Below are 26,799 nucleotides of genomic sequence, written 5' to 3' on the forward strand. Positions count from 1 at the left end.
AGGAGACAGGGACCAAGATCATCCCCATGGAAAAGAAATGCAAAAAAGCAAAATGGCTGTCTGAGGAGGCCTTACAAATAGCTGTGAAAAGAAGAGAAGCGAAAAGCAAAGGAGAAAAGTAAAGATACAAGCATCTGAATGCAGAGTTCCAAAGAATAGCAAGGAGAGATAAGAAAGCCTTCCTCAGTGATCAATGCAAAAAATAGAGGAAAACAACAGAATATGAAAAACAAGAGATCTCTACAAGAAAATTAGAGATTCCAAGGGAACATTTCATGCAAAGATGGGCTCGATAAAGGACAGAAATGGTATGGACCTAACAGAAGCAGAAGATATTAAGAAGAGGTGGCAAGAATACACAGAAGAACTGTACAAAAAAGATCTTCACGACCAGGATAGTCACGATAACGTGATCACTGACCTAGAGCCAGACATCTCGGAATGTGAAGTGAAGTGGGCCTTAGAAAGCATCACTACGAACAAAGCTAGTGGAGGTGATGGAATTCCAGTTGAGCTATTTCAAATCTTGAAAGATGATGCTGTGAAAGTGCTGCACTCAATATGCCAGAAAATTTGGAAAACTCAGCAGTGGCCACAGGACTGGAAAAGGTCAGTCTTCATTCCAATCCCAAAGAAAGGCAATGCCAAAGAATGCTCAAACTACCGCACAATTGCACTCATCTCACACGCTAGTAAAGTCATGCTCAAAATTCTCCAAGCCAGGCTTCAGCAATATGTGAACCGTGAACTCCCAGATGTTCAAGCAGGTTTTAGGAAAGGCAGAGGCACCAGAGATCAAATTGCCAACATCCGCTGGATCATGCAGAAAGCAAGAGAGTTCCAGAAAAACATCTATTTCTGCTTCATTGACTATGCCAAAGCCTTTGACTGTGTGGATCACAATAAACTGTGGAACATTCTGAAAGAGATGGGAATACGAGACCACCTGACCTGCCTCTTGAGAAACCTGTATTTAGGTCAGGAAGCAACAGTCAGAACTGTACATGGAACAACAGACTGGTTCCCAATAGGAAAAGGAGTATGTCAAGGTTGTATATTGTCACCTTAATTATTTAACTTATATGCAGAGTACATCATGAGGAACGCTGGGCTGGAAGAAGCACAAGCTGGAATCAAGATTGCTGGGAGAAATATCAATAACCTCAGATATGCAGATGACACTACCCTTATGGCAGAAAGTGAAGAGGAACTCAAAAGCCTCTTGATGAAAGTGAAAGAGGAGAGTGAAAAGGTTGGCTTGAAGCTCAACATTCAGAAAACAAAGATCATGGCATCTGGTCCCATCACTGCATGGGAAATAGATGGAAAAACAGTGGAAACAGTGTCAGACTTTATTTTTTGGGGCTCCAAAATCACTGCGGATGCTGATTGCAGCCATGAAATTAAAAGACGCTTACTCCTTGGAAGGAAAGTTATGACCAACCTTGATAGTATATTAAAAAGCAGAGACATTACTCTGCCAACCAAGGTGCGTCTAGTCAAGGGTATGGTTTTTCCCGTGGTCATGTATGGATGTGAGAGTTGGACTGTGAAGAAAGCTGATCGCTGAAGAATTGATGCTTTTGAACTGTGGTGTTGGAGAAGACTCTTGAGAGTCCCTTGGACTGCAAGGAGATCCAACCAGTCCATTCTAAAGGAGATCAATCCTGGGTGTTCATTGGAAGGACTGATGCTAAAGCTGAAACTGCAATACTTTGGCCACCTCATGCAACAAGTTGACTCACTGGAAAAAACTGATGCTGGGAAAGGTTGGGGGTGGGAGGACAAGGGGATGACGGAGAATGAGATGGCTGGATGGCATCACCGACTCTGTGGACATGAGTTTGAGTAAATTCCGGGAGTTGGTGATGGACAGGGAGGCCTGGCGTGCTGTGATTCGTGGGGTCGCGGAAAGTCGGACACGACTGAGCGACTGAACTGAACTGAATGAAAGTCTAAAAATAGTACAAGAAAACAAGGATGGATTTTTTTCTTATTAAATATGCAGGAAAACTTTCCTGACTGTAAATCAAAATCTAGAGGCAAAAAGACTGACAAATTTGACTGCATAAAAAAATTTCCATGGAAAAAATATTACAAACGAAGTAAGAAAATGACAATTAGGAAAAACATATTTGCAATATAGGATTCATAATGTTTGATGCTGGGAAAGGTTGGGGGCGGGAGGAGAAGGGGACGACCGAGAATGAGATGGTTGGATGGCATCACCGACTCTGTGGATATGAGTTTGAGTGAACTCCGGGAGTTGGTGATGGACAGGGAGGCCTGGTGTGCTGTGATTCATGGGGTCGCGGAGAGTCGGACACGACTGAGCGACTAAACTGAACTGAATGCACTACATCTATGGCTCTAAAAATGGAGAAAGAAGAAATAATACAGATAGTCTGGCAAACATACAGACAGGCAGTTCACAGAAATAGAAATGATCCTTAAACTCTTGCAAATATATTCAGTCTTGCTCATAATAAGATAAACTGAAAATTATAGCTACACTAAGACCTACCAGTAGGCAAAAATCCAGAAATGGACAATCTGCTTTGTTGGCATGACTGCGGGGAAGGAGGCATTCTCATTAATCGCTGGTGTGTGTGCAAAATGATTGAACTTCTCTGGGCAGGGTTTTGGTAAGATTTAGCAAAATTACATTTACATTTACCCTCTGACCCAGCAATCTCACTATCCCAAGGAAATACTTGCAAAAATGAAAAAAGAATTATGCACCAGATTATTAACTGCAGGATTCTTTTTGGAAGCAAATGAATGGAAACAACCCGAAGGCTTCTCAATAGGGGACTGATTGAATAAGCAATAGGATAGCCACATAATAGGATTATTCAGCTAAAAAAAGAAATGAGGACGATCTCTGTATACTTGCACAGTGAGATCTTTAGGATATATTGTTAAGGAATAAAACCTAAGTGAACAGTGTTTATAATATGTTAACTTTGATTTAAAAAGGGTGTAGAAATATGTGTGATATAAATACTATATGTACTTATTTTTTTTAATAGAAAGATAAACTTAGAATAAAAATGGTTAGCTGGAGGGGAAAGGAAGGAACAGATAAATCAGGGATGGAAGTCAGATATCTCTGAAAGTATTCAATTTTATATTTTTATTAAATGTTCTTAATAACTAAAAATTCATTTAAGGAAGCTATATTTTTACTTAAATAAAATTTATTACTTATTATCTTATTATTAAATAACATTTTTTATTTCAATAAAATTAAAGACATCTTATTTAAACGTCTTTAACAATTTTTAAACAAAATTTAATCAAAAGAGAAAAAAGCAATACCTGAATATTGAAAAACAACTGGGCCTAACTGAATGACAAATTGGCATATAGTGAATCTTATAATGCATAGTGATTTTAGAACATAGGAAAAGGAAATCTGAAAGAACTTCCACCCTTTCCCCTTCTATTTGCCATGAAGTAATGGGGCTGGATGTTTTTTTAATATTTAGTTTTAAGCCAACTCTTTCACCCTCCCCCTTCACCCTCGTCAAGAGGCTCTTTAGTTCCTCTTCACCTTCTGCCATTAGAGTGGTATCGTGCATACTTGAGGTTGTTAATGTTTCTCCCGCCTATTTTGATTCCAGCTTGTAACTCATCCTGCCCAGCATTTCTCACGATGTCTCAGCGTATAGGTTAAACAAACAGGGTGACAGCAGACAGCCCTGTTGTACTCCTTTCTCAATCTTGGACCAATCAGTTCTTCCATACAGGATTCTAACTGTTGCTTCTTGACCCATATACAGGTTTCTCAGGAGACAGGTAAGATGGTGTGGGCATTGGGTCTTAATTGCAGGCTCTCTAGTTATGGTGTGCAGGCTTAGTTGCTCCACAGCATGTTGGATCTTAGTAGGATCTTAGTTCCCTGACCAGAGATTGAACCCTCATCTTCTGAATTGCAAGGCAGATTCTCTTAACCACTAGATCACCAGGGAAGTCCCCAGTATGCCAAGGACATGGCGCTAATTAGGAAAAAGTGGGACCTTGACACATGGAATGGGGATATCTGGGTTCATGTACCTAGAAATATTTAATTCCTAAAGATCCATGGGGTTGCAGAGAGTCGGACATGACTGAGCGACTGAACTGAATTGAACTGAACTGAACTGAAAAATCCATGAACCCTTTGAGCCAAGAGAATTAAGTCACTAACTAACCTGGCTGGGGATGTAATGGACTTGAAAATGAAGGAAAGGGACTATACCTCAAGATGTTCAGGATCCAGGAGGGTATATATGATGATGGAGTAAAAGGAACTATATCCTAGGAGTTCAGGATGTTTTGGTGAGTACACATGGAACTGAATTCTGAGAGTGCTGATCAATGTGGATAGAATACAGAGTTTCTGCTGCTGCTAAGTCACTTCAGTCGTGTCTGACTCTGTGCGACCCCATAGACGGAAACACACCAGGCTCCCCTGTCCCTGGGATTCTCCAGGCAAGAACACTGGAATGGGTTAAGGGAGTTTAATTAATAATTTGGAAGCAACTCTCTTGGGATACAGGATTTAACAACCTGGCAAGGATCTCAGGAGATGGGGTAAATATGCTGTCAGAATGGTTTCATACATATGGGAAGTATGATGATGACTCATACTAAATGAAGATGCTTGAACTGCCATGCAAGACAGTAGAACAAGGGATTTAAAGTTCAAAGAAGTGAGCATGCTAAAATGGACATAAGCCTGGAAGACCCACAAGGCAATAATATCCATGGGACAGACTAGAGGAGATACCATTTACCAAAGTAATAAGGAAGGTGCTAGAGAGAAGGGTACCTGCTGCTGCTACTGCTAAGTCGCTTCGGTCGTGTCCGACTCTGTGCGACCCCATAGACGGAAGCCCACCAGGCTCCCCCGTCCCTGGGATTCTCCAGGCAAGAACACTGGAGTGGGTTGCCATTTCCTTCTCCAATGCATGAAAGTGAAAAGTGAAAGTGAAGTCGTTCAGTCGTGTCCGAATCTTAGCGACCCCATGGACTGCAGCCTACCAGGCTCCTCTATCCATGGGATTTTCCAGGCAAGAGTACTGGAGTGGGGTGTCACTGGCTTCTCCGCAGACTGATGGTTCAGTTCAGTTCAGTTCAGTCACTCAGTAGGAGATGCCAATAAAAAACTGGGCTTATTGATCGTACTGGGGATATTAGAGATGACTCCAGAGGCTGAGCTGATACTGCATGGATCTGCCATAAAGCATATTATTAGCACAGACTATGTAGCATGGTCCAAGGTCCCTAGGTAAACAGACAGGCAGGACATATCAAGGGTTTGGAGGTTATCTCCAAGAAGCTGGGGGGAAAGGGCCAACTTTGCTTTCAGTTCAGTTCAGTCGCTCAGTCGTGTCCCGACTCTCCGCGACCCCATGAATCACAGCACGCCAGGCCTCCCTGTCCATCACCAACTCCCAGAGTTCACTCAAACTCATGTCCACAGAGTCGGTGATGCCATCCAGCCATCTCATTCTCCGTCGTCCCCTTGTCCTCCCGCCCCCAACCTTTCCCAGCATCAGAGTCTTTTCCAGTGAGTCAACTCATCGCATGAGGTGGCCAAAGTATTGCAGCTTCAGCTTTAGCATCAGTCCCTCCAATGAACATCCAGGATTGATCTCCTCTAGAATGGACTGGTTGGATCTCCTTGCAGTATAAGGGACTCTCAAGAGTCTTCTCCAACACCACAGTTCAAAAGCATCAATTCTTCGGCGATCAGCTTTCTTCACAGTCCAACTCTCACATCCACTTTGCTTTACACGAGGTTAATCCTTTACTGTTCATTTTCTCAGCAAAGCTTTTCATTCTCACATACCTCTACCCTTCTTTTACACCCACTTCAAATCAAGCTGGGTGACTGAGCATTGCAGGAGAAAATCACTTGACTCTGCAGGTTGGGGGTCACTGAAATTCATGGTCTTCAACCTCAATCACCTTTTCAGCGCCATCAACATTCTAAAACTTTGCCAAATCTTCAAGCCCCTCACTCGTTCCTTCCTCTCTCAGTTTAAGCATACTCAATTTAAGGCCATCAAGCTTGGTTTCTTCTTCTTTTTTTTTTTGGTTTCTTTAATTTACAATTCCACAGTCCAGGAAAATTACCTGTATCCACATCACTGCTATCTTTTCCACTTAAGAATTAGAGGACCAAGCTAAGTTCCTTCTGTTTGAGGCCAGCCAACCTTCCCATCTATACCTTAACCCTTTCCCCTCCAATTTCCTTCAGGATTTTATCAGTCATCTCCTTTTCAAAACATTTTATTTATTTACTTATTTTTGGTTGTGTGCTGGGTCTTTGTTGCTGCATGGGTTTTTCTCTAATTGCATCAAGTAGGGGCTACTCTCCATTTGCAGTGGTCAGGCTTCTCATTGTGGTGGCTTCTCTTATTCTGGAGCATGGGCTCTAGGGCACATGGACTTCAGTAGCTGTGGCTTGAGGGATTAGTAATTATGGTTCCTGGACTCTAAAGCACAGGCTCAATAGTTGTGGTGCATGGGCTTAGTTTCTCCGCAGCATGTGGGATTTTCCCGGAACAGGGATTGAACCCCTGTTTCCTGCACTGACAGGGGGATTCTTGACCACTAAATCACCAGGGAAGCCTGTCATCTCTTTTCTTAATCTTCTCTTCCTACTAGTTCCTTGTTATCACCCTACAGATACATTCAGGCTTCTGTGGTCCTTTCTCTGCCAAGACATCTCTCTTAATACTTGTCTTTCTTTAACTTCTGAGCAATTTCTTCCCTCCACATCTTAGTCAAACTTCTCAAAAGAATAGAAGCCACCACTTCCTCATTTCCAATTATAGTTGCTAAATCAATGACCCTGATGTTATATCTGACAAATGCCAAAATTATCTTACATTTAGAAAATAGGTATTTTCTACGGAGAAGGCAATGGCAAGCCACTCCATTACTATTGCCTAGAAAATCCCATGGATGAAGGAGCCTGGTAGGCTGCAGTCCGTGGGGTCGCTGAGGGTCGGACATGACTGAGCGACTTCACTTTCACTTTTCACTTTCACACATTGGAGAAGGAAATGGCAACCCACTCCAGTGTTCTTGCCTGGAGAACCTCAGGGACGGGGGAGCCTGGTGGGCTTCCGTCTATGGGGTCACACAGAGTCAGACATGACCGAAGTGACTTAGCAGCAGCAGCAGTGTTTACTAAGACTCACTGCTGAGACAGTTCCTTGTTACGTGATACTGCTAAAAGATTTAATTAAGTTATTAAAAAGGACACTCTAGGTTAGTTTCTAAGGCTTATCTCAGTAACCAATCTTCATATAAAGGTCGGATGCTCCATAATGTACAACCAGGAGATTAACACCAGACTATAATCATTTAACGAATGAAGTCAGGTGACTTGGGGTATACCAGGCTTTATCTAATGAAAGTTCTTGACTTATAATTCTTATTTTACTAATTGCTGCTAGCTATGGCTATATTATTTTCTATGTCACTTGTTTCACTGAGTCTGTGATATAATGCTGAACTGACAGTTCCATATGAGATCAATAATTGTAATAATGTGACTCTGGGTATGGGAAAAAGCAACAAGAGGAAATATTTTCCTGGACCAGGAGGCTAGTGAGACAGTGGTCCAGAGACTTTTGCTACTTGCAAGGCCTGGTCCAATTTTAGCACACTGAGTGGCCCATCACTTCCCTAGACCTGGAAATGAGCCTTCCCAGCAACGCAGGATACAATGGCCATGAGATGGTGTCACATGGTCAGATATGTGGCTATGAAGGGACCCTGCTGACTGGAAGTTGGTACTTGCCAGCTGCCTCTACAAAGATTACATCATGACCATTGCAAGCTGCTGACCTTCAACACCCCCTGAAAGAAGTTCAGGGTGAACTGTGCTCTGAAAAACAAAACAAAACAAAACAAAAAAACCTGGCACAACAGGCCTTCAGATAGTTAGATCTTTTCAGAAAAAGGTTTTATGAGTTTCAATTCTTGCATCTTCTCATACCTAGAAAAACACTGACGTCATTAATGGTGAAATCTGCTTTGGCTATTAAAAAAAAATTTTTTTTTTACAATTAAAAGTCAAAATAGAGTAGCTATGGTTCAGACATCCTGGGAAATAACTATTTCCCAGATATCCTGAAAAATGATATTATGGGTGTGATTTCAGATTAGACGCTGTGACCTAATATAGAACTTAATGCTCCTGTAATGCATTTTTGCTTCTGTACTTTGCTTGCTGCTCGTAAAACCAAAGTTACTTCATTTTAAGATAAGGTTGTTTTTAAGTAAAGATTCCTAAAATTCTTTTTGAAAAAAAATTAATATTAAATCCAGAAAGATTAAAAAAATAATAAAAGCATGGATATAAAATATATATATATATATAGGTATTTTCCGCATTTAGAGCCTAAAAAAAAGATTTTTTTTTAAACTTAGAGGTTTTACTTTCTGACCTCTCTTTCATTTCTCAGTCCACTGAAATTTTGATTTTGCCTACTACCCTTCACAAAAGTACTTTTAAGTGCCAAATTCCACTGCTATTTTCTTAGTTTCTTTTGAAATTCTTCCTTGGCTTCTATGTTGCCACACTCACTTGGGTTTGTTCATTCTCTGATCGTTCTTTCCCTATCTTACTTTGCCTACTTCTTAGATGTATTAATAATTGTTCTCCAGGGCTCTGTCCTCAGCCCTCTGTTCTTTAATTCACTGTCCTTGAATGACTTCATCTTCTTTGCAGGTTTTTGATAACATTTACAAATCTGTAACTCCCAAATCTCCATTTATATCCTAGTCTTGTCTACCAGGGGCTTCCCTGGTGGCTTAGATGATAAAGAATCTGCCTGCAATGTGGGAGGGAGATCTGGGTTCGATCCCCGGGTTAGAAAGATCCCCTAGAGGAGGGCATGGCAACCCACTCCAGTATTCTTGCCTGGAGAATCCCAATGGACAGAGGAGCCTGGTGGGCTATATAGTCCATGGGGTCACAAAGAGTTGGACATGACTGAGTGACTTTTCACTTGTCTACTAGGGCTTGCCTGGTGGCTCAGTGGTAAAGAATCTGCCTGGTAATGCAGGAGAAGCGGGTTACATCGCTGGGTTGGGGAGATCCCCTGGAGAAGGAAATGGCGACCCACTCCAGTATTCTTGCCTGGGAAATCCTATGGACAGAAGAACTTGGTGGGCTACAGTCCATGGGAGTCACAAAAGAGTCAGACATGACTTAGTGACAAAAAAACAACTAAGTCGTGTCTACTAAGCTTTGGATTTAAATAGTATGTCCGCTGATATCAGGCAGACTGATATATCTACCTTTATTTTTTTAAGACTGAACTCATTATCCTGGTTCTGACCCTGTCCTTTTTCAAAATCCCTGTTCAGGAAACCACAAGCCACCTGGTCACAAGAGACAGAAACCCAGCAACAGCTTAGGCTCCTCTTTGTCTACGATCTTGTCCTTTCCAAACCATTCTCCCCATTGCTGTCTGACTTCTTCCAATGTCTCTAACTGCATCTCTTACCTCTCTCCCAAACACATACTCTCTTGCTGTTTCAACCCACTTAGGTTTCACTACTGCACTTTGCTGTTTATTCTGTGCCTTCGTGAATTTTACATTTCTTTTGGATTGCCTTTTTCCACTCCTGTGCTTGTTGAATTTCTAGTTATCTTTTGAGTTTGGATTTTCACTCTGCCATCGCTATTATTCATTATTACAAGCCTTTGGTTATCTGATAAGTATATATGTTTACACTTAAGTCACTAACTCAAAGATGATGAAATCAAGAGGGTGACAGAATATTAGGGCATTTTACTAGAAACGTGCCTCCAGGTTAACATTGATCAACTAACCTATATCAAGCACAGTTGCTCATCTGTAAGTGAAACACATAACTGCAATATTATCCATTCCAAATTTCAGGTATTTACCCCTAAGGACAGCATGCTTCTAAAATAAAGCCATCCTACATATTCCCCCTCCTGCCCCCTCCATACTATGGGGCAATGATGTTACAAGTAAAAAAAATCCAATCTTTTTTGGATTAATTAGAAAAAAGTAATTTATTGATTTACACAATTGAAAAAGGAAGGTAAAAAATGGCGTTGGGTATTCTAGCTCCAGAGCTCAAGTGGCACCCTCAGGATTCACTTCTTGGCTCTTCCGTTGTTCTGTCAAGCTCTCTCCACATGGTGGCAAGATGGTACTGGCAACTCAGCCTGACCTCCTTTCATCAAATCTTGCTGAAAAAAGAATGCCTATTTACTTACTGCGTGGGCAAAAATTCAGGACTAGCTTTGATTACACTGATCTGTGTTCCAGGCTTTTTCCTGATCTAATCACTGTGGCCAGGGGTGAAGAAAACACTGCTTGGCCAGGACTTGATCTGGAGTGGGATCAGCCCAACCCAAACAACACAGGTTGCGAGTATGTGAAAGGGATTCTGTACTAGAAAACTGTGTGCTGTTACCAGAAGAGGAAGGATGGGCAGGCACAAACAATGGGTGTTCAGTACCTCCTCCCTCAAGTTTCAGCTGTGGTGATTAGCTATATGCAGAAACAGTCTTTTTGTCAAACACCAGGAGTGGTACTGATATTATCTAATTACTGCCAAAATAATGGCTCAAAATATTTTAAAATTAACTTATCAGTTTGGACAGGCATCCTCTAACACATAATTAGTCTATAGCTAACTGGTTGGCAATCCTGTGGTAATTTAAACCCAGACTGACCTAGGTTCAAATCCTGGTTCAGCCCTTTCCTAGCTGTGTGGTCTTAGGTAGGTGACTCAACTTTGCTGAGTTTGCTCAGTTTGAAGAATAAAATACCACCTTCATTGAGTTTCTCTGAGGATTGGATACTATTTATATGAATCACTTAGCACAGTATTCAGCACATGATAGGACTTCAGTAAAAGAAATATAAATATAGTACAATAAGAGGCTTCCCTGGTGGCTCAGTGGTAAAGAATCAGCCTACCAATGCAGGAGACATGGGTTTGATCCATGGGTAGGGAAGATCCCCTGGAGGAGGGCATGGCAACCCACTCCAGTATTCCTGCCTGGAGAATCCCATGGACAGAGGAGCCTGGCGGACTATAGTCCATGGGGTCGCAATGAGTAGGGCACAACTAAGCAACTAAACAACAACACAGTACATTGAGTTACCTTAGAGTAACTTTCTCAACTAGTTAACTTATCCTATTATTTTATCAGAAATAAAATTGCATAAAGAATATAATTCTGGGACATCCTTGGCAGTCCAGTGGTTAATCTCCAAGCTTCCAACATAGGGGATGTGGATTCAATCCCTTGTCAGGGAACTAGAATCCCATATGTCATGTGGTGTGGCGAAAAATTTTTTTAAATTAAAAAAATATTTTTAAAAGAATGTAATTCTTAGTATAAAAGTATGGAATTCAAGAAATATAATAATTAAAATAAATTCTACTCTGAGGACCCATTCTCATAGAGTAGAAAAAATTTAAATTCAATCAATTTGGAAAGCTTTCTACCATAATTTCTTGAAGCTGACCTAATTTCAGGGGAAAAACTCTCACATCCATACATGACCACTGGAAAAACCATAGCCTTGACTAGACGGACCTTGGTTGGCAAAGTAATGTCTCTGCTTTTTAATATGCTATCTAGGTTGGTCATAACTTTCCTTCCAAGGAGTAAGCGTCTTTTAATTTCATGGCTGCAATCAGCATCCGCAGTGATTTTGGAGCCCAAAAGAATAAAGTCTGACACTGCTTCCACTGTTTTCCCATCTATTTGCCATGAAGTGATGGGACCAGATGCCATGATCTTCGTTTTCTGAATGTTGAGCTTCAAGCCAACCTTTTCACTCTCCTCTTTCACTTTCATCAAGAGGCTTTTTAGTTCCTCTTCACTTTCTGCCAAAAGGGTTGTGTCATCTGCATATCTGAGGTTATTGATATTTCTCCTGGCAATCTTGATTCCAGCTTGTGCTTCTTCCAGCCCAGCGTTTCTCATGATGTACTCTGCATATAAGTTAAATAAGCAGGGTGACAATATACAACCTTGATGTACTCTTTTTCCTATTTGGAACCAGTCTGTTGTTCCATGTCCAATTCTAACTGTTACTTCCTGACCAGCATACAGGTTTCTCAAGAGGCAGGTCAGGTGGTCTGGTATTCCCATCTCTTCCAGTGGTCATGTATGGATGTGAGAGTTGGACTGTGAAGAAAGCTGATCGCTGAAGAATTGATGCTTTTGAACTGTGGTGTTGGAGAAGACTCTTGAGAGTCCCTTGGACTGCAAGGAGATCCAACCAGTCCATCCTAAAGGAGATCAGTCCTGGGTGTTCATTGGAAGGACTGATGCTAAAGCTGAAGCTCCAATACTTTGGCCACCTCATGCAAAGAGTTGACTCACTGGAAAAGACTCTGATGCTGGGAGGGATTGGGGGCAGGAGGAGAAGGGGACGACAGAGAATGAGATGGCTGGATGGCATCACCGACTCGATGGACATGAGTCTGAGTGAACTCCGGGAGTTGGTGATAGACAGGGAGGCCTGGTGTGCTGTGATTCATGGGGTCGCAAAGAGACACGACTAAGGGACTGAACTGAACTGAATTTCAGGGGGGCCTGAAGAGTGCTTATTTTCTCTGTTCCTTAGGTTTTCTGTACAACAGGCCTTCACTGTATTCCTTGACCCCCACTGTTAGCACTCACAGGTTGTTGCTGATATGCCTCTACTACATTAATTTGTCTCCTTCAGATCCAATGCTCTCTCTTCAATACTCTCATCCTAAGCTTTCGGTGAGGGGCATGGGAATTAGAAGTGATGGTAGGAGTCTATCTGCCGCACCTGGTCCATGCTAGAGGCAGGAATCTCTTTCCTAAGGCCAGTTTCAAACCTAGCCTGCACCAATGAATCATGCAGCTGTTTCTGACATGGAGTTAAGAGAACAAGGCTCTTCTGTTTCTAGTATTCTCAGACGTATTTGGAGAAGGCAATGGCAACCCACTCCAGTGTTCTTGCCTGGAGAATCCCAGGGACGGGGGAGTCTGGTGGGCTGCCGTCTATGGGGTTGCACAGAGTTGGACACGACTGAAGCGACTTAGCAGCAGCAGCAGAAATATTTAATGTCTTCCCATTCTTCCTGGCTTTCAGAGTACTACAAATAATCTTTAAGCACTCTATTTATTTTTTAGTTATTCAATTCAATTTTAGACTTTCAAGAAATACTTGTATTTGGGAATACACAAATACATCCAATGAAGATTAATTAAAAACAGAATCATGCACAATCATGCATCATAAGTCATCTTGCATCCAGACACTAAAAGACTCTTCTGAAAAAGACTACGAAAAGGAACATATTAAAAGTGAAACACCTAACATGTCTTGCTCTTCCAGCAACTTCAGTAGGAAATGAGTGTTTGGAAAAGCAAATGTACTATATTAGTGATCGCAGGAGCAAGCCAAGAGCTGACAAAGCTTCTAGAATATTGTTTCCTACTACAGTGTCAACTCTACAATTCTGATTACCACAACTTATTTGAATAAGAAATTTTAATATTATACTTCAAATTTTTTTTCAAAATTACTCTTGTATTCCAGAAGTTCAGAACTATGATAGTGACAGTTTGCTTGGGCCTAAGCCAAATATTCGCTTTAACACTAGGCTATTTAGCCTCCAGCTAAAACGTTTAGAGTTCCTCTAAAATATTACCTCCTCCTTAATGATTTCCTTGTAGAAATAGTAAAGAAATGAATGTTTTCCTCTTCAGTACAAAAACTTGCCGGTTTTCACTCCGTGATTGATGTGAGTATTTACAAATTTCTGGGCAAGCTTTGCCCTTCTCTGCTGGTTTCTTTCGATGCTCCTATCCCACCTCCATCCTTCCCCGCTTTTTTAAAAGTCAACTGTTTTGTATCTTAAATTCCTGAATCAAAAGAGAAATAGTTTCCAAGGTGCTTCCACTCCTGCCGTAGTTGGCACTTGTGAGGTCTCCTGTAAGGTTTCTTGTTGGTGACAATGACCATAAACCATAGGAGAAAGAGCCTCAGTAAACCAGAAAATTAAGCAAGTTGCCGTTATAATTACAACCTTTCCTAATTTAGACTGCATCCTCATATTTCCAGAAAATTCTTCCGTTTAAAGGCCAAAGGTCAGACTGGCTTTAAGACTGGCTGGCAACCAACACACGTATCTCATTTTAAACTTTTATTTTTTAAGTTGTAAAATAAATATGGACCGTATAACGGAGAAGGCAATGGCAAGCCACTCCAGTACTCTTGCCTAGAAAATCCCATGGACAGAGGAGCCTGGTAGGCTTCAGTCCATGGGGTCGCTACAAGTCAGACACGACTGAGCAACTTCGCTTTCATTTTTCACTTTCACACATTGGAGAAGGAAATGGCAACCCACTCCAGTGTTCTTGCCTGGAGAATCCCAGGGACAGGGGAGCCTGGTGGGCTGCCGTCTATGGGGTCACACAGAGTCGGACACGACTGAAGTGACTTAGCAGCAGCAGCAGCAGCAGTATAACTGTAAACTTACAAAATGCAGAAAAACCCCGCACTCCACCGTCCAAACACAGCGAATTAAAGAATTTTGACGAAATCGCCCGCGTCTCTCGCCTCTCGCTTCCTGCACCTTGCAACCTTGACGTTTGCGCGCCGCAGCCGCAGTGCTTGCGGTGGCGCTGCCGCGCGCCGGGTGCGCCGTCGCCATGGTAACCACGCAATCCTGGGGCCTCGGGAGCGGTGAGTCTGAATCCGAAGGTCCTGGGTCTGGGTCCGCGGTCAGAGGGGCGAGGGTCGGCGCACCGCGTGGGTGTTGAGGAGAACTGGCATGTCCCTGCCACTTTGTTCGGTTTGGCTAGAGAAGAGTGGGCGCCACCGCGGCGTCCTCAGGCTTTGCCTCAGAACCGAGCGCTGCGTCGCGGGTCGCGCCCCGAGGGCCGACCCTGTGCTTCAGGTGTTCCCTCCGGCCCACTCCCAGCTCTCCACTGAGGCTGCCACTCTCCGCATCCTCGTCCTCCGGCTTTCCCTTTGTTTAACCCTAGGACCCTTTGAGGCCTTCTCCTTGAACTGGCACTTAAAATCCTCAAGGGACTACATATTTTGAAGAAAAAATTCAGTTGGTTTAAAAGGCCCTTGAGATTTATCCCTCTACCACAACTTCATACAGCCTTGTCTGCCTTCCTGGCCCTTTGTGTTTGCTTATCCCATTACCTGCTTTTAAGAATACTGCTCTTCAATACCAAGTGTCATCTCTTCTGGGAAGCCTTCCGGGGGCCTCCCCAGTCTGAGTCTCACTTAGAGGTCCAGTCTCTTTCCTTTCCAAGCACCCTTTGCTTATCACGTCCTTCATCCCACTGCGTAATTGCTGATTTGCTTGTGTCTTTCCCACCAGACTCTGATGTCTGTGAAGTAGAGACCTATGTGATTTTATATTAGGAGTGCATTGTTGTTGTTGTTTAGTTTCTAAGTGGCATCGGACTCTTTGAGACCCTATATACTATAGCCCACCAGGCTTTTCTGTCCATGGGATTTCCCAGGCAAGAATACTGGAGTGGGTTGTCATTTCCTTCACCAGAGGATCTTCCTTACCCGGGGATGGAACCCACATCTCCTGCATTGGCAGGTGGATTCTTTACCACTGAGCCACCCAGGAAGCCCCATGAGGGCCTTAGCAGGCTCCAAAGAATGCAACTTTTATAGTTAAAATTCACACTAATTTAGTTCCGTTCCGTCGCTCAGTCGTGTCCGACTCTTTGTGACCCCGTGGACTGTAGCCTACCAGGCTTCTCCGTCCATGGGATTCTCCAGGAAAGAATACTGGAGTGGGTTACCGTTTCCTTCTCCAGGGGATCTTCCCGACCCAGGGATCGAACCAGGGTCTCCCGCATTGGAGGCAGACGCTTTAACCTCTGAGCCACCAGGGAAGCCCACTAATTTAGTAAGGCAGAATTATTCTCAATTCATTGTTGAGAATGAGTTCAGAAAAGTTGCATTATTAATAAACCAGGACTAAAGCATGGGTCTTCTGACTCATAGTCTGCTCTGCCATTCTGCTTTCAGAGTTCCAGACCTCCTGTCCTCTCCATGGTCATGTTCTGTATGAACTGTTGGTTATATGTGGTGGGGTTGCAGTTTTGATTCATGTTAGAACTTTTCTGGGCCAAGAAAATATCTATCCATACAGTAACTATTACAAATCTAGTAAGAATTAGAACTTAAAACAGAATTTTAGAAAGTTTTGTTAATTATTTTAACAATAGTATAAACCCACTGTGTAGTAAACATAAGTTACATATTTCTTATGGGAAAAACTATTATCTAAAACAAACATATTAGTTTTTTCAATATCTAAAAAGTTGTCTGAGGAGACTTTACAAATAGCCGAGTAAAGAAGAGCAGTGAAAGGCAAAGGAGAAGGAGAAAGATATATCCAACTGAATGCAGAGTTCCAGAGAATAGCAAGGAAAGATAAGAAAGTCTTCATAAGTGAGCAATGCAAAGAAATAGAGGAAAACAAGAAAAGACTAGAGATCTCTTCAAGAAAATTAGAGATACCAAGGGAACATCTTATGCAAAGATGGGCTCAGTAAAGGACAGAAATGGTATGGACCTAACTGAAGCAGAAGATATTAAGAAGAGGTGGCAAGAATACACAGAAGAACTATCTGTGATCAAAAAAGATCTTCATGACCCAGAGAACTACAATGGTGTGCTCACTCACCGAAAGCCAGATATCCTGGAGCGTGAAGTCGGGTGGCTCTTAGGAAGCTTTACTATGAGCAAAGGTAGTGGAGGTGATGGAATTCCAGTTGAGCTGTTTCAGATCCTGAAAGATGATGGTGTGAAAGTGCTGCACTCAATATGCCAGCAAATTTGGAAAACTCAGCAGTGGCCCGGAGAAGGCAATGGCAAGCCACTCCAGTACTCTTGCCTAAAAAATCCCATGGATGGAGGAGCCTGGTAGGCTGCAGTCCGTGGGGTCGCTATGGGTCAGACACGACTGAGCGACTTCACTTTCACTTTTCACTTTCACACATTGGAGAAGGAAATGGCAACCCACTCCAGTGTTCTCGCCTGGAGAATCCCAGGGACGGGGGAGCCTGTTGGGCTTCCGTCTATGGGGTCACACAGAGTCGGACACGACTGAAGTGACTTAGCAGCAGCAGCAGCAGTGGCCACAGGGCTGGAAGCGGTCAGTTTTCATTCCAATCCCTAGGAAAGACAATGCCAAAGAATGTTCAAACTACCACACAGTTTTTCTCATTTGACATTGTTGTTCAGTTGCCAAGTTGTATCTGACTCTTTGCAATCCCATGGACTGCAGCACGCCAGACTTCCCTGTCCTTCACTATCTCCTGGAGTTGGTCAAACTCATGTGCATTGAGTTGTTGATGCCATTCAACCATTTCATCCTCTGTTGCCCCTTCTCCTCCTGTCTTCAGTCCTTCCCAGCTTCAGGGTCTTTTCCAGTGAGTCGGCTCTTCGCAACGGGAGGCCACAGTGTTGGAGCTTCCGCTTCAGCATCAGTCCTTCCAATGAATATTCAGGATTGATTTCCTTTAGGATTAACTGGTTTGATCTCCTTGCTGTCCGAGGGACTCTCAAGAGTCTTTTCCAGTTCCACAGTTGGAAAGCATCAGTTCTTCAGCACTCAGCCTTCTTTTTGGTCCAACTCTCCCCTCTGTACTTGACTCCTGGAAAAACCGTAACTTTGACTAGATGGACCTTTGTCAGCAAAGTGACCTAATTTTTAAGGTCTTAATAATCTGGCTTCAATGATCCAAATGTATTTATTACTTCTCCCCAACATGGATCCTTGTTTAAACAAATGAGTCTGTTTAACATTCTCTTTCAGTCTTTTCCTAATGAATTTCACCCACATTGATGTTTTTTTCTCCTGTTCCTATTGAATTTACTGTCTGCATCACACATTCAGCATTTTAGTATGTATTCAGGCAGTCTATTGGTGCATGATAAACTTTACTTATTGTATGAAGTATCTTATTTTATAATTATTTTGAACCAACTCAGTTATTTTCATTCCATTCATATTGTCAGTTGACTGATCACACAAATATAAACAAATGCTGATTTGTTTGAGTATGTTTCTATTACTTTTTCTCTTTTTTGATCTCAGGTATTTTTGGAGTTAATGGAGTCAGAAGTACCCCCAGAGTCAGAGAGTTCAGAAAAATTAATATTTTCGTCACCGCAAGAAGAAGAGGAAGAAGAAGATGATAGTGAAGAAGAAGAATTCAAAGAAGCAGAGGAAACTGCCACCATTAACCCCCTCTTACCACCTGCTCTCACAGGGGATGTAGAAGGTTTGCAGAAGATTTTTGAGGATCCTGAGAACTCTCACCATGAGCAGGCCATGCAGCTACTCTTGGAGGAAGACATCGTTGGGAGAAATTTGTTGTATGCAGCTTGCATGGCTGGGCAAAGTGATGTGATTAGAGCTTTGGCCAAATATGGTGTGAATCTGAATGAGAAAACCACCAGAGGTATTTTTTCTTTTTTCTCTCATTACTATTACTTATAACTACCTAAAGATACCATGTATTGTCTTTAAATTTGGATAAATTTGAAGTGCCTGCTTTATGTTTTGCATGTTATGTGTGTGTATATATATATATGAATGTGTGTATATGCATGTTATTGTAGTATAGCATAGTAATTAAGAATACAGAATTTTATATTTATTAACTGGGTGACTTAGGCAAGTTACCTAATCATTTTGTATCTCTGTTTCATCTACTAAATGGGGATGATTGTTTTTTCTTTATAGGGTTTTCCTTGTAGGTTATGAGGATTAAGTATTATAATACAAAGTTGGTATATACTAAATGCTCAATAATCTTATTGCCTATTTCCTTGGAAGATTTATTCATTTTTGCAGTCATTATTCAATTGGCTCTTTAAATTAAGTCACTGTTTTTTTCAGATTGGAACTATAAGACATGGTCATTGCAGAAAATGAAACAATGGTCTTTAGCAAATAGCAAATATAAATTTTCTTCATGCTTACATGGAGCAGTTAAAAAACCTGATCATGTGTTAGGCCATAAAGAAAGTGTCAACAATTATCAAATAAACGATAGCATGAAGTCTGTGGTCTCTGACCACAGTAAAATAAAATTGGAAAATAGTGACAAAAAGATAACTGAAAATCCCTATAATTTTGGAAACAGGAACACACTTTCAATTATCTGTTGGTCCACAGAAAATATAATAGAAATTGTGAAATATTTAGGTGGCAACAGGATTGCTATGTCAGACCCTGTGAAATATAACTAAAATTAAAATTCTAGTTTAATACATATATTAGAATAAAATTATTGAAAATTAGAAAGCAAAGTATTTAACTCAAGGAGTTAGAAAAATAACAACTGGAAATCCAAAGAAAGAAGAAGATAAATAATAGAGTAAAATAATGACATTGAAAATAAAGAAACAATAGAAAGGGAATTCCCTGTCAGTCTAGTGGATCAGAGTCTGCCTTCCACTGCAGAGTGCTAGGTTTGATCCCTGGTGGAGTGAGATTCCTGATCGGTAAGCTGCACAGTACAGCCCAAACAAACACAATAAAGAGAATCAACAAAACCAAAATCTGGTTTAGTGAAAAAAAGTTGAAAAAACATTTGATAATATTGATAATTTTTGATATGTGCTATTATAAGAAGGAGAGAATGTAAATAATATTTGGAATTTTAAAATGAAGCATTCACACAGGAAAAAATAAGATTTAAAAAATTATTAGAAAATATCATAAACAACTTCATGATAATACATTTGAAAACATGGATGAAATGGACAATCTCTTCAATAAAATATATATTACCAAAATTGAGTCAAGAAAAAAAAATAGAAACTTGATTAGATCAATGATTATTTTAAAAAATGGAATAAGTAATCAGAATTTGCCTGATTCTCCCACCCTTTCCAATTCCTAACTTAAATGTTTTAAAAGATATGGTTTACCACACTTGTAAAGAAGAAATAATCTCTAGCTTATACAAAGTTTCCATAGAATGTAAAGAGAGTTGGACAACTGCTTATTTTATGAGATAACTTTTTAAAAATTTTATTTATTTTAATTGGAAGCTAATTACTTTAGATTATTGTATTGGTTTGGCCATACATTGACATGAATCTGCCCCGGGTGTACATGTGTTCCCCATCTTGAACCCCCCTCCCACCTCTCTCCCTATCCCATCCCTCTGGTTCATCCCAGTACTTAAAAAACTGGAAGTAGAACTGCCATATGACCCAGAAATCACATTCCTGGGCATACACACTGAGGAAACCAGAATTGATAGAGATAACTTATATAACAAAACTTAAGGACAAGCATTAGAAAGGAAAATTACAGGCCAATCATTTAATAACACAGATGCAAGCATCTTAAGATATTAACAAATTGAATCTAATGTTGTGTGTTGAAACATTTATTGGACTAACTTGGGTTTATCCCATTTATGCAAGGATTTGCTTTTTTTTTTAAAGATTAATTTATCAGTTTTGGCTGCACTGGATCTTTGTTGCTGCTCGAGTGCTTGTGGAGAGTGGGGGCCCTTCTCTTGTGGTGCATGGACTTCTCAGTGCAGCGGTTCTCTTGGAGCACAGGCTCTAGGTGTTCTGGCTTCAGTAGTTGTGGTTCCTGGGCTCTAGAGTGCAGGCTCCGAAGCTGTGGTGCATGGGCTTAGTTGCTCCACAGCATGTGGGATCTTCCTGGAGTAGGGATCAAACCTGTTTCTCTTGCATTGGCAGGCAGATTCTCAACTACTAGGCCACCAGGGAAACCTCAAGGATGGCTTTAACATTAGAAAAATTGTTAGTATAATTCACTACACTAAAAGATTATATAAACAAAACCACCTGATTGGTTTTCTACCAATAGATGTAGAAAAGTCTTTTGGAAGAAAATGTAGCATTCATTCATGATGAAAGCTTTTGGGTAAATAGGAACAGAAGAAGCCTTTCTTAAGGCTGTGGAAAACTTGTAGCAAAATTTATCTAATATTGAATTTTAAGCTATTTAACTTGGGCAAGTTATATAATCTTTGCATGCTATAGTTTCTTCATCCATAAAAATGGGACTAATAGTATTACATCCATAAAAATGGGACTAATAGTAAAGTCTGAAAATCATACTACATAAAAGAAAATGAGAGCCCTAAATCAAATATCTGATGGTGTACCTCCAGCACTCCAGGGCGAGGGTGCTCTGACTAATTGATATGGGTATTGCCATCCTCTTGTTAGATATTTTCCAATGTGTGAAGATAGATGTAAAGTCTTTTAAGTTTGATGATGTACTCTAATATAATCCATATCTTCATTCTGATTTAATGCTTACCATGAAATCTCATTTAGCAGAAGTTGAAGGTGCATCCTGCTTTTTTTTGCTGCTTATAGTAAAATGCCAGAGGAGACAGAGAAATTGAGAGAAGAATTGCTAAATTAAAAGGAACCAGGACTTAGATGATATATGATGTTCTGGGAAATTGTAAGCTTGTTTGCCATTTCAGTGAAGATGATTTTATAATGAAATGTTTACATGAACTGGCTAACCTAATAGTACCAGTCAACTTGGTGATTATTAGTTCAGTTCAGTTCAGTCGCTCAGTCGTGTCCAACTCTTTGCGACCCCATGATTCACAGCACGCCAGGCCTCCCTGTCCATCACCAACTCCTGGAGTTTACGCAAACTCATGTCCATTGAGTCGGTGATGCCATCCAACCATCTCATCCTCTGTCATCTCCTTCTCCTCCTGCCTTCAATCTTTTCCAGCATCAGGGTCTTTTCAAATGAGTCAGCTCTTCACATCATGTGGCCAAAGTATTGGAGTTTTGGCCTCAGCATCAGTCCTTCCAGTGAATATTCAGGACTGATTTCCCTTAGGATGGACTGGTTGGATCTCCTTGCAGTCCAAGGGACTCTCAAGAGTCTTCTCCAACACCACAGTTCAAAAGCATCAATTCTTTGGTACTCAGCTTTCTTTATAGTCCAATTCTCACATCCATACATGACCACTGGAAAAACCATAGCCTTGACTAGATGGACCTTGGTTGACAAAGTAATGTCTCTGCTTTCTAATATGCTGTCTAGGTTGGTCATAACTTTCCTTCCAAGGAGTAAGCGTCTTTTAATTTCATGGCTGCAATTACCATCTGCAGTGATTTTGGAGCCCAAGAAAATAAAGTCAGCCAACTGTTTTCACTTTTTCCTCATCTATTTGCTATGAAGTGATGGGACCAGATGCCATGGTCTTAGTTTTCTGAATATTGAGTTTTAAGCCAACTTTTTCACTCTCTTTCACTTTCATCAAGAGACTCTTTAGTTCTTCACTTTCTGCCATAAGGGTGGTGTCATCTGCATATCTGAGGTTATTGGTATTTCTCCTGGCAATCTGGATTCCAGCTTGTGCTTCCTCCAGCCCAGAGTTCCTCATGATGTACTCTGCATATAAGTTAAATAAGCAGAGTGACAATATACAGCCTTGATGTACTCCTTTTGCTATTTGGAACCAGTCTGTTGTTCCATGTCCAGTTCTGTTACTTAAATCATTATAAAATAATGAATTACATTACAGTTTACCAGTAAATTTCTTATTTGGTTGGTATTGATTCAGTTCCCATGAGCTTGTTTACATGGGAGAACAGATCAGTGCAAAGATTTTTTTTTTGGTCAAAATATTTGAGTTCTACTCTCAGGAAATTTCAATTATATAGTACAATTATTAGCTATAGTCATTGTGTTATATATTAGATCCTGGGATCTTTTCCATCTTCTAACTTAAGTTTGTACCTTTTTTCCAATCTCTCCCTATTTCCCCCACTCCTCAAGCCCCTGGTACCACTTTTCTACTCTGTTTCTATGGGTTTAATTTTTTATTTTAGATTTCCCCACATAAGTGATACCATGTGGTATTTGGCTTTTTCTCTCTGACTTATTTCACTTGACATAATGCCTTTCAGTTTCATCCATGTTTTCACAAATGATAGAATTTTCTTTTTTTAAGGATCAGTGATATGTGAACACTATTGATTTTTGCAACATAAGCAGTCATTGGCCTAAAGGGACTTTTGGGTGAAGAACTGTGGTAGATATCTCTTTAAGAAGATGTATGCCATTTATTTGTGGATGATTCTCAGAGATCACATTTGTATTCAGGATTTCCTTTCCTTTTAAATATTGGAAAATTGGACAATTTTGATTCAAAGGAAGGGTGATGAAACAGTTCTTAAAATGTCATCTCTTTGATCTGAAGGAAGGAGGATGAAACAGTTCTTACAGTTTTAGCTCTTTGGTCCAAAAAAAGGAGGATGAAGCAGTTCTTACAGTCTGAGCTCTCTGTACTACTGACTTCTGGTTTGTTGGGAAGTGCCTTGTTTTCTGTTTGAGCCAAGGACATTTGTGTGCAGTTTGTAGGTTATTGATGAAACCCTTTGGTTCTGGTAAGGCTTTGGTTTCTCAACCTGGCCACACTCAAACAAGCATGATTGAAACTAAAGACTCTTTTAAACTCTACCTTTCCCTACAATCAGTAAATATTTGTTAAAGGTGGAGGAATAGCCAGGTCTTGACCTGGGAACTGGAGATAGAAAGATTAATGAATTCAACAACTTTGATCAAGTTCACAGTTAGCAGAAAACAGATGTGTAAATAGATGATATATGATGAGACAAGGTACAGTGATAGCTCAAAGGAGAGATTAGTCAGATTTACCTGAAAGTGTTGTACATGGTCAAGGAAGGATTTATAGAAGAGGCAATATATTGAGTTTTTTTTTGGCTGTACCACATAGCACTTGGGATCTTAATTCCCTGACCACGGATTAAACCCCTGTCCCCTGCAGTGGAAGTGTGGAGTCTTAACCACTGGACCACCAAGGAAGTTCAATATATAGAATCTTGAATAATGACCAAGAGTTTATCAGACAAAGGAAGCTGAAGGATAAGGAGTGGCTGGTGGCAGTAACTGCAGTATCAGATAGTAACTGCAGTAGCAGATTTTAGTGTTAAAAGATTTTTGCTATCCTGGTGTACTTACCCACTATTTTAGGTGATGAAATGCTGGCCTTTTTATAGGTGTAATAGTTTTATATGGTATTTTAAACATATGAAATTAGAGTCATTTTTGGGTTGAGAACAATTTCAATGATTTAATTGCCCAGTGTATATAAAAAGAAAACTGAAGATTACTAATGTAGATGGTCCATATTGTGGTATTGCAAATTCTATTGTAAGAATAATTCTTGAGTTCACAAGCCTCTCAAACAAGTAGAATGTGAATCTCACAACTTTGAAATTGATAAGGAAACTGAAATGGACTCTCTCTCTTTATATGTGGAAACTAAAAAAGACAAATATGAGCCATCAGTGTTTTCTTTGGAGAAAAAGATTGCAGCCTACTCTCAATAGAAAGATTGCAATTCTATTAAAAAAGCAAAAAACTGTTCAGTCATATCTCTTTTAAAATTAGAGATGAGATAATTTGAAGGAAAGTGTTTGGTGTTGGTTTATAACTACTTCCAACTAATGTTGAGTGAGAAAAACTTCAATAGCCGAAAAAATTTGCACAGAAATGTCCTGTTGAAACCACTAAACCACTTAAAAAATAAAATAATGTTTTATTTGTGATTTTCATGATTATAGTTTTTTCATTTTTAATAGTATTTGCTTTTTAATCTTTAACTTTTATTAGTTTTATCTGACAGTTTATATTGCTAATAGAATGACAGTATATACTTAACATTTGTTTGATAGTTATGCTTTTATCTGATATTTTATATTTATATATTTAAAATGCATTAGTCTTGGACTTCCTTGGCAGCTCAGTGGATAAGAATTCGCCTTGCAATGCAGGGAACATGGTTCGATTCCTGGTCTGGGAAGATTCCACATGCCATGAAGTAGCTAAGCCTGTGGGTCACAACTACTGAGCCTGAACTCTAGAGCCTACAAGCCGCAACTGCTGAAACGTGTGCACCTAAAGCCTGTGCTCTGCAACAGGAGAAGCCCCTGCAATGAGAAGCCTGCACATAGCAAGAGTACTCCCTGCTCACTGCAACTAGAGAAAGCTCATGCGAAGCAACAAAGACCCAAAGCAGCCAAGAATAAAAATAAATTAATTTAAAAAATTTGAAGAACAAAAAAATAAAATGGGAATTAGTTTCACTAATTTAAAAAATGAATTCTTAACTCAATTTTACAAATACTGGTATTAATGCTAAGTAAATATAAAATTTATACTTAAAAAAATTTCTCAGGCAGAAAAAAACCAGCATATGCAAAATTATAGAGGCATGAAACAATGTGATTTGGAGAATTCAAAGAGTCTGGTAGGCAGGTTGTGAAAAATATTCTAGGTAAGTGAGTATTTTGCTCCATGGCCTATTACTTGTTTGTGACTATCATCATCTCAGTTTTGGGATTTTGACCTTATCAATGACCTTCCTTAATTTAAGCAACCTTGAGAAAAGTTCTTATCCTCTCTGTGCTTCTTTTTTTCTTTTCTATAAACGGGAACAATACTACTTTGTACATAGGATTGTAGAGAGGATTAAATGAGTTGATACTTGTGGAGCACACAGAACAGTGCCTGTGTAGAGGAGAAGATTGCTTTTCCTCTTGTCTGATCTTTTGCCTTACTATGAACTTCATGCTCAGTTGACTCTCTCTAGTAACCAGCAGTCTTCCATGTAGAGACTATTTTTCTCTTGGAACCAATTCTGATTTTTCAGTATTCCGTTTTTGGTCCCTTTCTTCCTGCTGAGATTTCTAACATGTAACCTTCTGTATCTCATTTATGGGTTCAATTATTCAATTATTCATGCGACGAATTGACTCACTGGGAAAGACTCTGATGCTGGGAGGGATTGGGGGCGGGGAGAAGGGGACGACAGAGAATGAGATGGCTGGATGGCATCACCAACTCAATGGACATGAGTTTGAGTGAACTCCGGGAGTTGGTGATGGACAGGGAGGCCTGGCGTGCTGTGATTCATGGGGTCGCAAAGAGTCGGACACGACTGAGCAACTGAACTGAACTGAACTGATTCATTGCCAATATCATGGGAGAACTTTAGGAAAATCCCCCCTCTTGTCTGGATGCTTTTGAAATCATCTTATTTAAATGTTCTTCTTCTCCTGGGAAGGTTATGGAATTAATGTAGTACAAAGATCTGTGTGTTTCCTTCTAGAAAACACACCATCTCCTACAAGAGGAGAAAAAAAAACACATATGAAGATTTCAAACTCCTTGGCAAAAGCCTCTCTCTGTTTAGAAATCATGTTTTCTTATTTTTAAACTATGTATATTAAAAAACAGGAAAAATTTTAGATGTTACCGCTGGCTTTCTTTTTTTGCTATTGGTCTAAAACATTGTATTTAGTAGTAACTTCAGCCCTGAGAAAAGCAGTGTAAGTACCGAGAATATCTCATTTGAAATGACCTCCTGCTCATGCTATCGTGGTGTCTTTTCTGTAGATAGTGTCCCTTTTCCCAACAAATCAGGGGCCGTGGGCCATTTGGCTGAAGAAATACATCTTCGGGAAGGTGATATCTGGGTATTTCTTGGCTCCCAGTTTTATGGGGTAGTTGCCTCAGTAAATCTAAGAAATAACTTTATAATTTGATAGCTCACAATTTCAGTTTTAATTCAGATGATTAATTTCCAAAGCAAAGGCATACACACTTGTAGTAATTTGTATGGTTGTGTTAACAATAATGGAGTAATTAGAGGTTGATGAAAATTTCTAAGACTAAAGTCATAATCTAATTGTGTTTCAGTAGATG

General features: G+C 40.3%; 1 protein-coding gene across 1 annotated transcript in view; it reads left to right on the forward strand.

The window, feature by feature from the left end:
• The first annotated feature begins 18,137 nt into the window (after nucleotides 1–18,137).
• ANKRD45 (ankyrin repeat domain 45) overlaps nucleotides 18,138–26,799 on the forward strand; it is a 39,205-nt gene continuing 30,543 nt past the window's right edge. The window contains exon 1 of the mRNA XM_055418810.2: nucleotides 18,138–18,499. Within this exon, the coding sequence (XP_055274785.1) occupies nucleotides 18,148–18,499 (352 nt within the window). The 5' untranslated portion in view covers nucleotides 18,138–18,147. The remainder of the gene's footprint in view (nucleotides 18,500–26,799) is intronic.

Source organism: Moschus berezovskii, chromosome 17 (assembly GCF_049115385.1).
Source record: "Moschus berezovskii isolate FMDL1 chromosome 17, NW_MosBer_1.0, whole genome shotgun sequence".
Taxonomy (NCBI): Eukaryota; Metazoa; Chordata; class Mammalia; order Artiodactyla; family Moschidae; genus Moschus; species Moschus berezovskii.